Source organism: Necator americanus, chromosome III, assembly GCF_031761385.1.
Source record: "Necator americanus strain Aroian chromosome III, whole genome shotgun sequence".
NCBI lineage: Eukaryota > Metazoa > Nematoda > Chromadorea > Rhabditida > Ancylostomatidae > Necator > Necator americanus.
In genome coordinates, this window is record NC_087373.1 from 2954839 (window position 1) to 2967320 (window position 12482).

The following is a 12482-nucleotide window of genomic DNA, read 5'->3' on the forward strand; positions in this document are numbered from 1 at the left end:
TATTTATTATTATTACTTCTGAAATATACTGTAAACTGTGTGAGAAACAAAGTTTGACGGAAATCTTCAGGATATTTCCTAGAATATCACTTATTTTACTGTCATTTTCTGGAGAATTTTTGCTGTGGACCGTCTGATTTTCTCTTTCTTTTCTTTCCTTCCTACTCCTTTCTTTTACCACTGAAAATTCAGAAGCAAGGCTATTAACTTTTTTATGGCTGCAAAATCTTCGACATTAAAAACGTTTGGAATATTTTTTTTAGAATATCACTTTTCTTGAGATTATTTATGGAGAATTTTCTCAGTTTACCGTCAAATTTTCCTCTTTTTTTCCTTTTCTCCACTGTTTTACCATTGAAGTCGGAAGAGAAACTGAAAATTTTTTATCGTGGAAAATTCCCCCAAATGACAACTTTCGAAAAATAATTTTGTACATAGGAATATTATTTTTGTTACAGTACTATTTTGGGAAATTTTTGCTGTTTCACTATGGATTTTTCCCTTCTTTTCGCTGTCTCCCCATGTTTGACGCTTTCCGTGACTTTCATGCTTTGTCACCACAAATGTTTGTTTTCGTGTGCACATTTTCCGGATGAGGGCGCTTTTTTCCGAACTGGTGGGACATTTTTTTTTCTGGATATTCATACACAAGTGCTTATACACACAGGTGTTGAAACCTATGGCATCCATTTTTTTTATCATGACAGGATGGTCCGTGGCGCAAATTTTCCCATTTCTCAACTTTTTTGGTTCGCTGTGGTTATTACTGTTTTCATATACTGCCTCAGCATACTGTAATAAATAATCGCATTATTCCTGAATCATTTCCAGCATCCATTAAAGTCTTTAAAGAGAGAAAGAAATGAAAAAATCACATCAATGCAAGAATGAATGGAAACCAGATGCGACGTTTTTATGTTTTCACAATCGGAAAGATTCCCCTATGATTAATGTTGTCTTCGTTGATGTCGGAGTGCAACGAAAACCAGAAATTCTTTGCTTTTACTGGCTAATGGATGTTCAGGGGCTGGGCTAACGTTGTTTACTTCCGGTTTTGTTGACCATTAGCCGTGGAGATCCCCTGTACGGGTGTAAGGTGGATATTTTCTGATTATCAAAGGCTTTTTTTGGAATTCAAGTCATTACAGTTTTAAAGGAAGGAATTATGAAAAATTCTAAGAGTTCCGGGGTTTTTTTTCTAACTTCAACTATTCCTTAGTTATTAGCACTTAACAGCATGAGTTAGCGATGGGAAAAAGGAGAAAAAAAAAAACGGAAAAATCGATATCTGCTTGGAAGTCTTTGATGTTGTTCCTGACTGAAGGTCGAAAATTTCCGTAGAAAAATTCTTCAGCGCCAAAATAATGTGACCAGGTCGTAGTTAACTCAATTAGAGCTTATTCTTTATACGCATAAGAGCTATTTTCTTCTAAAAAATGTTAGATAGAAATTTTTCGGATAACGTTGGTGTCCAGAAGTTTTGAGTATATTTCCATAGAAGTATTTTCTATTATTTAGAAGTATTTTCCTATTTCCTGAAGTATGTTTCCTGAAGACAAAGAAAATCCAGAACAGAAGCGATCACCTAGTAGATTGGATGAATACATATCTTCATTCACATTCTAGCATTTTTAAATACAGTTTTTTTTCTTTCATTTCTTTATATGCAAATGAAATTTTTCAAAGGTGGTTAGTTCAGCTCAATTTTCTTTTTCTCGCTAATTTATGGATAATGTACTCTTGCATACGAGTCCAAAACATGGGTCCTTCACGGAAAATATCGTGAAAGTGGGACGAGCGGTACATTTAATCGTTTACGCAGCAATAGAAGAGAATTCGTGATGAGAATTTGAACAAAGGGAAATAAACGGAACCATAAACGTGATCCACTAACTTCGACTGTTTCGAAAACGATCTTCTACCCACATTGAGACGTTATGGAATCGCATGAATCACGTGGAGATCCCAGAAATTTGTGCGATGCACGGAAATTTTGTCCAAATTCTGTGAGCTCTGCACTTCAAGCACTCAAATATGTATGCCGTAGTAATGAATTCGAAAGAAGATGAGTTATTTCAGCTCAAACGTGAGAATATTCTTTCAGAATACGACTTTTTTAAATATTAAACCCAATTTCCATCTGTTTTCGGTTGGTTTGCAATTTCTTCGGTCAGGTATCAGCCATACTTCCGTTTTTCCGGGCGACGTGGTGGTGTGACTCCTCTCCGATTGAGAAATATAGAAGAAAAAATCATGCGTTGTTTTCTTTTGAAAAATAATGCGTTTCAAAAGACCTCATGAAAATGAAATCTGACCATTAAAATGATCTTCCCGTTATGTCTCCACTTTTCCACGGAATCTTGTCGTTAATGACCTCTCCGTGACGATTCTCATCGTCGTCAAAAAGGAACGTGCGGCCGACGGACCAAAAAGCGACGCTTCCCCGAATTTGTAACGTACTCCATATTTTAGAATTTATTTTTGGAGCTACTGGTCCTTATCCTGTTTTCTTCACCTTCTTTTCGTTTCGAAATTGAAGCATTTTGGGGATTTTGAAGTTCGGAAGTGATTCATTCAGTAATCTGGAATCGTTCCTTAAAAACCTATGAATCCTTTCATCATTCTATTTATTGTAATCAGAAGTTATTCGATAACTTCAGCTGAATCGATCTCGAAGCATCCAACACGCATTAGAACTCTCAGTAACGCGTAGCCTCTAAATATATTTAGGATTTTCGGATAAACATCGAAGATTTCCAAGTTGAAATGGGAGTTTTCTATCCAGAATTCCATTCTTTTTTCTCCATCTCAAAATTACTCATATATTTTCCGTTTACTTGCAGGGACACCACCACTTTCGTCGAATGCACGGCTGGTTGGTGCATCGTTAACGTCATTGACGGATGCGTCCAGGTTCGTTCAGATTTCAGGATTCAGATTAAACGAGTCGTTTGTTTACTTATTTACTCCTTGCTTACCTTATTTATTGTTCATAGCCGTTTCGAAAATATTGAAAATATGTAGAGAGAAGTTGGGAATAGAAATATTTTAAAGAGAATTAGTTCCTTAAAAGTGATCGAAATTGACAAATTTTTTAAGATTTGTGGTTTTTTTTAACTTACTTTTTATTCGAGGATTGATTGATGTCCTTTAAGGTCGACGATACTGAAGAAAAATAATATGAAATAATTTAATGTGATATGTCGCATAATTCTCCTATTTTCTATTTATTTTTACACTTCTATTTATTTATTTATTTAAAATCTAGCAACCTGCATTTTTCCCCCTATCATCCTTTAAAATCACGAGAATGTACGAGACCGTAGTGTTTACCTTAGTGCCCTTTATTCGTTATGACAGCTACAGTATCATGGTGAACCGTAAAGAAGGCATTCACTGGCCCGCTTTTTTTTGGTTCTGGATGATTTATGGATGGCAGTTGGAACCCGTCCCGATAAAGGGCGCAATTTTTCGTTTAGTACATAGTTCGATGATGAGCAGTCGATGGCGTGCTCATACCGCACGTCTTGCGAGAAATTGGTAAGCATTTCTCGTTCCTTTTATTATTTTTTTTTTGAGGAAAATAATAATTAAATAAGTAATAAATGAATTTTTTTCTAGGATTCCTTCTTTTCAGGAAAAGACCAAGAGAGGAAAAGAATTTTTTATTTAGGAGATCGTGTAGATCAGTTGTTTTTTTTTCGTGGAAGAGGGCCGTGTTGGCTCGATTTTTCTTTTTTGAAGGATTTCCACGAGCCCAGGTGTTCATAGCGACATTTCCCCATGATAATTGCTTTGCCTATAAATGTAGCTTTTGTCACATAGCTAGAAATGGATTTCTTCCGGAAAGAAACCGGGGAACATTTAAATTCTCAATATATTGTTTTTATTGGGGATTCCCTCAGCTTCTAACGACTCTCCTTATTTTACCACGAATTATTGTTTTATTTTACTAATTTGTATTATTGTATCTCACTATTTATTATTTTATTTACTATTTATTGTTTTATTTACTATTATTATTATTATTATTATTATTATTATTATTATTATTATTATTGTGTTACTAATTATTTTGTTTTGAGAAGAAAAAAAAAACAGGAAACAAAAAAACAAAAAAACACAAATCGTTACATTAAATATTGGGATTTAAAAAATAAAATTAAGTTCAGAAGTTCTAACGTCGTGTGCATCTGGGCGCAATGGTTTTCTTTTGCAACAATCCCTTTTTAAAATGATAAAATAATAAAATAATAATAAATCCCTTTTAAAATAATATTTATTCAAAATCCAATACTGAAACTGAAAACAAATATAAATATAAACAAAAAATCAGTGGAAGAGTCATTTGTGAGCGCGATCCTCGCTTATTCCCTAACTCCTTTCCTTTTCTCTGGCAGCTAATCGATCCCATAGGCGGATCGGTCGCGTCTTTCAGGATCGATCCGCCTCTAGATCTTGTGATATCTATGGATTGCTGTTAATTTCATGGATTTTCTTAGTAACTCTTATTTGCAATATTTATTCTGATCATACATTGATCTAAATTGTGATTTGAGGAGAACTAATCGTTTTTCCATTGGTCTTTATTGTTTTTTGACTTTACAAAGAGATCAAGAAGATCGTGAGGAGACCTCCCAATCTCCAGCTTTTCTACGTATAGGATCTCCACTTCCACGTATAGGAATTTTTAAATCCCAATATTTAATAACGACGATAATAATAAGAAATGAACTGTTTTATAAGGATGTTTTGGAGCTGGAAGTATAAAATATTTGGGTTTATTTTGTTTTCGAAAAAAAAAATTCCTCTAAGGACCACTAGGAATGAGTTTAGAGAGAATGGAACGAGTTTAGGTGGTTTAGTTTTAGGTAGAATACAACGGCGGGGACTACGTAATAGTATAACTCACAAAATTCGTCTAGAGCTTGAGTTTTCCTGAAAAACCTCCTGAACTTTTCATTTTTAACTTTTTTTTTCGCTTCGAGAGGAACTTTGAGGAAACCTGACCAATTATAGATAGACAATGTTTGTGTTTCCATCTACGTATCGAAATTGCTTTTGTTTTTTTCTCACTGGAATTCATCGTCACTTCCATCTCTTGATTCCCATCTCGGTCTATGAAGGCAATGGCAAAGTGTGTTTGGACCTGTTCCCGACATTTTCCGAGTATTATCGTTAGACGCGATCTTTTCGTGCTAAACACTCGTCGTGCGAGTGTTTTTCTCTCCGGCGAGGGTTTTTGCTTCGATTCAAATCAAATAAAGTGGTCCTTCTCTTCTTCTTCTTTCTTTTTCCCAGTTTTTCTTCCTGAAAGTTGGAAGAAAAATAAATTACTAAAAGCAAGCAATCTATTTTATTCTCCATTTCATTCCTAAGGTCCCCTTCCTCCACGATCTTCACGATTTGAGAATTCTGGAAATGAGATGAAATTTTGCTTAGGTCCATAGAAACCGATTTTTTTGGGATAGTAGTTGCCATAAATTTCTCAACAACATGCTTTAATGACGAGTTTTTTCCGCAATTCCATTGAACGAGACTTGCTCGGAAGCCGAAATGAGTGCCTTCCTTTTCCATTAGGCCGCACCTAAAAACAACTCCTGCTCTCCCTCCCTTCAAGGTCATTTAACTCCACAAGAAGGGAGGAAGTGCAGTGTTGTAACCTTAAGAGTGTAACTCCATGTTTCATCTGCATTTTGGCAACAATTTTTAAGTCACTTTATTTATTCATTTATTATTATTTATTATTATATTCATTATATTATATGCTTATGCTATTATTTTATCACATCTATATGTATAATTATATATTTTATTTATTATTATATTTACTTTTTTATTTCTAGACTGCTAAATTTCCTAGAAATTCTGCAGGTGAAAAAAAAACTTAACAAATTTTTGACGACAATTAAGTTTTTTTCTTATTTTACTAGGTACTAGGTTTTGTATAAAGAAACTTCATTCCTGGGAAATTATTTTGTTCAATTATTTTTACTTGGAAGAAAATCCTAATTAAACCTATGCTTGATTTCGTAAATATTTCCCCATTAATGTTTTTTCTCTCTTCCTTTTTTTCCATTTTCATTTTTCCTTTGAAAAAAGTGTTATAGAACGAATTATAGAACGAAATGATTTCGGTTTTCTTTCTCGTGTTATTTTCTACAGAATTTTTTTGAAAAATTATTTTCAGGGTACAATTTTCACTATCACAAACGCCACCAATGGCACCACCTGTACAACCGTCATTTTCACCAATTCTACAAAGTTTCTCTCGAGAGTGAGTGTTCACGTCTTTTTTCACATTTATTTTAAAATACCTTATTGCTTTTTGTGACGGGATTTTCCGGATGGATTACGGTATTCTCAGAACAGGCCACTTAGTTGCTTAGAAAAAGGTGTAATTAGCCGTTGTAATCTGAGTCTTTATGTTTTTTTTTGCGTGGATCGCGGGCAAATCTGGCATTTGGTTGGGAATGGATGGGAATAATGTTCTTTTTTCCCGTCGCTATTCTCTCCATCCAACCGCTTCCCGGCGATTCCGAGTTTGGACTATGATCCAGAGTTTCTTAACGCTGCGTCGACGTATCTGATGAATCTTCAATTAATGGCCGTTGTAGGTTCGTTATCAGTCGCTTAAGTGTCTGCGATTGTTCCGGAGAATTCTGGCTGGAGTCGTGGATAACCTGCTCCAGGCAAATACTATTAGTTGGTTCCCGGTAATAGGCTCCCTATGGTCTGCTACGATCTTCCTTCTTACGTTTTTTGTTTTTCTTTCAGGAATCATTTTGTGGTGTTATTTTTTATTTTAATTAAAAGATTTTGTTGAGTTGCATGAGGTCCAGAATGAGCGAGAAATTCTTCGATTTAGGAGCTAGTTTTTTTCGAATATTTATTCGATCTTTTATTCGAATTCGATAATCTTTTACTCGAATTCGAATTTACACTCGAGATTTGAGCAACCTTACTAATTTATTCAATTAATTTTAAATTCAATAATTTATTTTTTCTAAATTAATTTTGATTCAAGTTAATTTTGGGTAACTTTGGACTTTTTTAATAGTATGACTGTTCTGAACTAAAACCATGTACATGAAAAAAAACCCGAAGAATCCATAACTTGGACGAAGTTCGATGAATTTTTGCGCCTACATTTGCATTTCGTCCCGCCCACGCTTCCGTGATTGGGTCCGTTATCTCCGCATGCATTAAAATAATCTTTTCCAGGATTTTTATCGCATTATTTTAGTTCAGACGGTAGTTCTGCTATAAGTGTAGTTAGAAGCACACAGGTTTTCGCTAAAATTACTTCGTTTACGGTATCTCCTCATCCATAGACTTTTTTTTCAATAATAGTTCGTCTGATAGTTCTTTTTATCGTCGTCTTGTGCGAATTATTTAGATTTTATTCGTATCTGCGTATTTTTTTTAATCTTTGTTTTTATTTTTTACGAAAACAATCCAATGTTTTGAGTAAGCGAGTTTTTCTACTATTTTTTTTTCTTTTCTCGAATATTCGATCTCATCTTTTATTCGAATTCGAATTTCCACTCGAATTTTGAGCAAGCTTACTAATTCAATCAAGTAATTTTAATTCAATAATTAATTAATTCAATAATTTATTTTTTACATTATTAGGCTTATGGGTGACTTAAGATAGAACGATTTTTTTTTCAAAAAAAAAAACCTACTAAATAAATGGAAAAGAATATCCAGAAAAAAGGAAAGGACGGCTATAGACTATAAAAAAGCCAGCTAAATAAATGGGAAGAAATATCCAGAAAAAGAGAAGGTGCTCGTTGCTCACCGAGGAAAAATCGCAGGAATAGTCACTATGTTTCGAGTAGCGGCCGCATTCCGCATTTTATGATTCATATTAATGGGAAATGCAATGTCTGGATGTGAATTCACCATTGATCAGATCGACAGCTTCAGCTGACTGCTTGATGGACGCTTTATATTCGTTCTCGCCTATTTTTCGTCGTACAAACCTAACTAATTTTTTTTTGTTTCAAAAAAAAAATCCGTCGGAAAAAAACTGGGAATTGATTGAGAATTCCCAGAAAATTTATGCCTATAGTTATAGATTTTTTTTGTAAATTATAGATTGTAATCAATTGTAAATGAAATTTATAGATTCATTGTATCGATTCATTTAGAGATCTACAAGAAGGCAAAAGCTGCTAAGAAATTTTTTAATAACTGCTTTTACTGTATGTGGAGTGCACACAGTTTTGATTTATTTAAAGTTTCTCAAAAAAATCTCTAAATTTACTGATTTTTGTATGTAGGTTACAGTTATTACCTGAGAATACTGGGGATTTGTTTCTTTTTTTTTATTTCAACGGATTTTCTGATTAGTTTTTTATCTTTTTATTTTTTTGCCCTACACATTTTTTTCTCTAGGCGAAACTCCTGAGTAAGTGAGATCCACGTATGCATAGAAATTGCAAGCGCTTACCTCCTCTTTTTTGATCTACCACGATCCATAATCCTTGATTCATTGTAGATATTTTATTCTTGGGTTGGAACCCTTATTTATTATTTTTTTAAATGGTTTATTTAGCGTTCAAAACTTTTCAAACGTTCAAAACTTGCCGAAAATTCGCTCCTGTTGCTTTTATCGTGGAATTCTGTATGAATTAAGAACGAAATGCAGCCGATTTTGCCCCATTCTCATGAATTCCAATGTGAGAGTATTGGTTTTTCTTTCGATTCATTGCTTCAAAGGGATCTATTCATTCGCTTTTTGTATTTTAATTGTGTACAGATACTGTAAATACTGTTTGAAATCAAATTTTGCCATTTAAAACGAGCACAACTTTTCTTTTGAACATTTTTTCGAAAAAAAAATTCTCTAGCAACCTTCAATTTTTTGACTAGATTCAACGGAAACTCTGACTTTTCCGCATATTTGGGTTCTTCTGGAATTATATTTTTTTTTAAATTATAGCTATAAGTATAAGTATAAGTTTTTATTAGTCTAGATATCTTCAATAAAAAAACCATTTCTTAAAAGGACACCTACATATATTCGAATATTCGACTTAGGTTGCAAAACTAGCAATAAATGGCCGCGCTGTTGATTCCTAGAGCTACAAAAAAAACATTTTTTCAACGTTTCCGTTCCAGAAGATCCTGAATCTTAAGGTTAAAAATTTGGTGTGGAAGTTTAATATTGTTACTATTCCATCATTATTATGATTATTACTATTATTATACACTAATTTGCTATTATTATTAGTTTATTATTATTTTTTATTAATTTATTATTATTGCTATTATTATGGTTATTATTATTGTTATTGTTATTATTATTGTAGTTTTGATATTTTCATGGACTAGTTATTTACTTCTTTATTTGTTTATTTACATACATAACAATGATGCACAGAAAAAAAATAAGGAAACACACTTTGCATGGGTTAAAACAAAAAAGAAAGATTTTTTCCTGGAACCGGGACCCGATTATTGTCCACGAAGCCAGAGGTCATATTTTGGTTAATGAAGTTCCATCTAAAACTGCTGTGGTTAGAGGGAGTACTGTATGTACCTTTGAAATTTTTCCCCATCTGATGAGACGGCTCTTATTCCCTATTTTTCTTTCTTTTTTCTATTTTCTTATTTCCTTCTTATTTCGGAGAGAATCCGGATCCATTTTCCGATCGAAGCTTCTGCTACCTGCTTACATCATTTTTTTGTCATTGCCGCCGCGATCTTATCACTATTCCAGAAATACGATTGATCACCGTCGCTTATTTGCTTATCATTCATTCGTTCAACGAGCGCTTCTCCGGGTTTTTCCAGACATTTACTGTGTCATTTTTTTTTTCTTTACGAGGGAAACTGTCATTTCGGTGTGTCCGTGATAATTTTTGGAAGATGTTTGATTTTTTGACGGATTCTTAGGGAAATGTACAAGGGGATGATTCACTTTTTTGTCAGGAAGGGTCACGCGTGACGCGATGGCGCAACGCAGATAGGGCGATGATCGTATAGTTTTCAAATTTTAGTTTAAAGATGAACGAAAAGAACGGGTTCTTCCTCGTCGATAGTTCGCATGTTTCAAACATTTTAGACGTTACATCACGTTGCTTCTTGAAATTTCCATGCAAAGTTCTTTTAATGGTAATTTTCCTACGAAAATTAGCATAAATTATTAATTTGAAGCGAAAAAAAACGTTATTTTGCCGGAAAAACCGTAAGTAAACAGCCTATAATCTACATATACATGTAATTATTTCATTTGCTTAATTAGATAATCAATATTTAATAGGAACCATCTGAAAAACCTGAAATCCCTCAGAAGAGAAAAAAATCTAACCACTCCTTTGCCCAGAAGTGCATAAATTGGAAATAAAATAAGCCCAAGGGTACAAGGATGTTGCAGGTTTCCACCATTATTTACGCACCTATTGACGCTTTATTTATTAATTATTATTTTATTTACTTACTATATTTATATTTGTATTTATACTATGTTCATGTTTTTTTTTGTACTTTTACTTTACTTTTATATTCTTTTCTTGTTTTATCTCGATATATTTGTATTTTTCGAGAACACCTATTGACGCTTTATTTATTTATTATTATTTTATTTATTTGTTATTGTTTATTGTTTATGTTTACCACGTTGGCGTTATTCTTGAATTGTTCCTAGCCATCTGAAACTGTGGATGCTCTCCAAAATAAAAAAAAAACCAGAAAATATAGGAAAACCAGGATATCGTCACCTATGTGGTGGTAGTTTGGCACTAACCTCTCTAAATAACTGGAAAATGAATATTATCGATTTGTCTATGGTGACACTTTGCGCTCACGACATGTTTTTCATAAAAGTACCCTAAATAGTAGAAGTAAAAGTATCACAACTTTGAGAATAGAGGATTCAAGGATCGAACTGTCCCCTAAAATAGTGCTGGAATTCAATTTTTATATGAAAGTACATAATTTGAAAGTGTATTTGTCTTTATTAGCGCAGCTGTCGAACTGTTAAGGGTCTAGAAGTGACAGTTTCATGAATTCTCACTTCTGCAGCTTCCAAATCCAGGCTGCTGTCGGTTAAACTAAGAACTCACCTGACTTCCCGCCAACAACACTTCACTTCACACTTTTTCTTTTCAAATTTGGTGAAATTTATTCATTTTTTTATTCACATGCACCATTGGATCACCAAAAAAAGGAAGAAAAAAGAAAACACACTTTTGTGAGTGAGAACATTTTGTTTTAAAAAAATCGGCAATTAATTTATTACGGTGAAACCATTTCAAACTCCTTGAAACATTTCATATAGTTCTTTTTTTTTGGTTTAGTTTTCAACTAATAATTAATAATTAATAAATATGAATAATGGTGTGAATAAATAAAAAATATAGCGAATAAAAACTGTCATTCCATTCTAGGAATCTAGATTTTGTTCTGTTTAATCTGATAATTTTCTGTCTTCTTTCCCATAAATTTACTCTTTCGATACCTGTTAAGGTTCTTGGAGTTTTCTTAATCCTATGTTGTTGTAGAAGCTTGGTTATTGGTCTAAAACTTTTCATTTTGTATTTTTGTTGATTTATTTTTCTCGCTTATGTTCCATTGATTCCCTGTTCTATGATTTGAGTTCAAGTAGTTATTTTTTTCCTGATTAACGCAGGACTCAAATTTTTTTAAGCACTAAAAAGTGCCAGGATTATTTATCGGAGATTTCAGAGAGCACCAGAGAATTCCAGATTGCCTTTTCGAGAAATTGTTGAGCTTTTTTACCGGATTTTTCGCTTCCTTCACCTTCTTTGCGTATATGTCGTCGTCGACAATTTGCCTTCTACTTAGATGCCCCGCTCATTCGATCCTTCACGTACGGCGCTGTTGAAGAAATCGTTGGCACCACGATGTTCGATCTCCGTGGATGACATCCAAACAATGTCCTCATTTCAAGGAAACAATAACTCCTCTCTTCTATGGCCAGTACCACAATTTTTCTTGGATGTGCCGAACGCGCAAACAAAAGGATCGTCAACCGGATCCTTGCGGGCGCCAAGTCCTGGGCCTCAAGCGGTGAATCCGAGCAACGGTGACCTGGGGTCGGTGAATTCATCCGGTTTTTCGCCCAAATGGCAGAATGGCGCTTTTTCGCATTGTTTTATTGTATCGATCAGCATTTGAGCGAGGGGAGGGAGGCAGTGGGGGGGGGGGGGGGGTTGACGCAATTTTTTTTTCGGGCGCACTGACAAGGCGCTCCTGCTTAACACTGATAGCAGCGGTGAGTAACGGTTGACGGCGATATTTTGTTGATTCGGGGAAATAGTCATGCACTAAGCGCTGACATTTCTGCCACCACTGACACCTTTTCATTCTCTTCCTGAAATTCAGGCATCGAGGAGAATTGGACATGTCGGAAAAGTACAACTACGACCTCAGTAAAGCACAATTGAAGGCGAGCAGCCGAACGTCGGCACTTCTTGCTGGTTTTGCTATGGTGGGTTTCGAAATTTTCT

At 34.2% G+C, this 12482-nt stretch overlaps 1 protein-coding gene across 3 annotated transcripts in view; it reads left to right on the forward strand.

Annotated features, from left to right (window-relative positions):
• Positions 1-12482, forward strand: part of RB195_008444 (uncharacterized protein) — a gene marked incomplete at both ends in the record, with an annotated part of 41254 nt that overhangs the window by 24239 nt on the left and 4533 nt on the right. For all 3 annotated transcript variants that reach the window (XM_064194946.1, XM_064194944.1, XM_064194947.1), the window contains 3 exons: positions 2844-2913; positions 6191-6277; positions 12358-12463. In XM_064194946.1, the coding sequence (XP_064046089.1) occupies positions 2844-2913; positions 6191-6277; positions 12358-12463 (263 nt within the window). The remainder of the gene's footprint in view (positions 1-2843; positions 2914-6190; positions 6278-12357; positions 12464-12482) is intronic.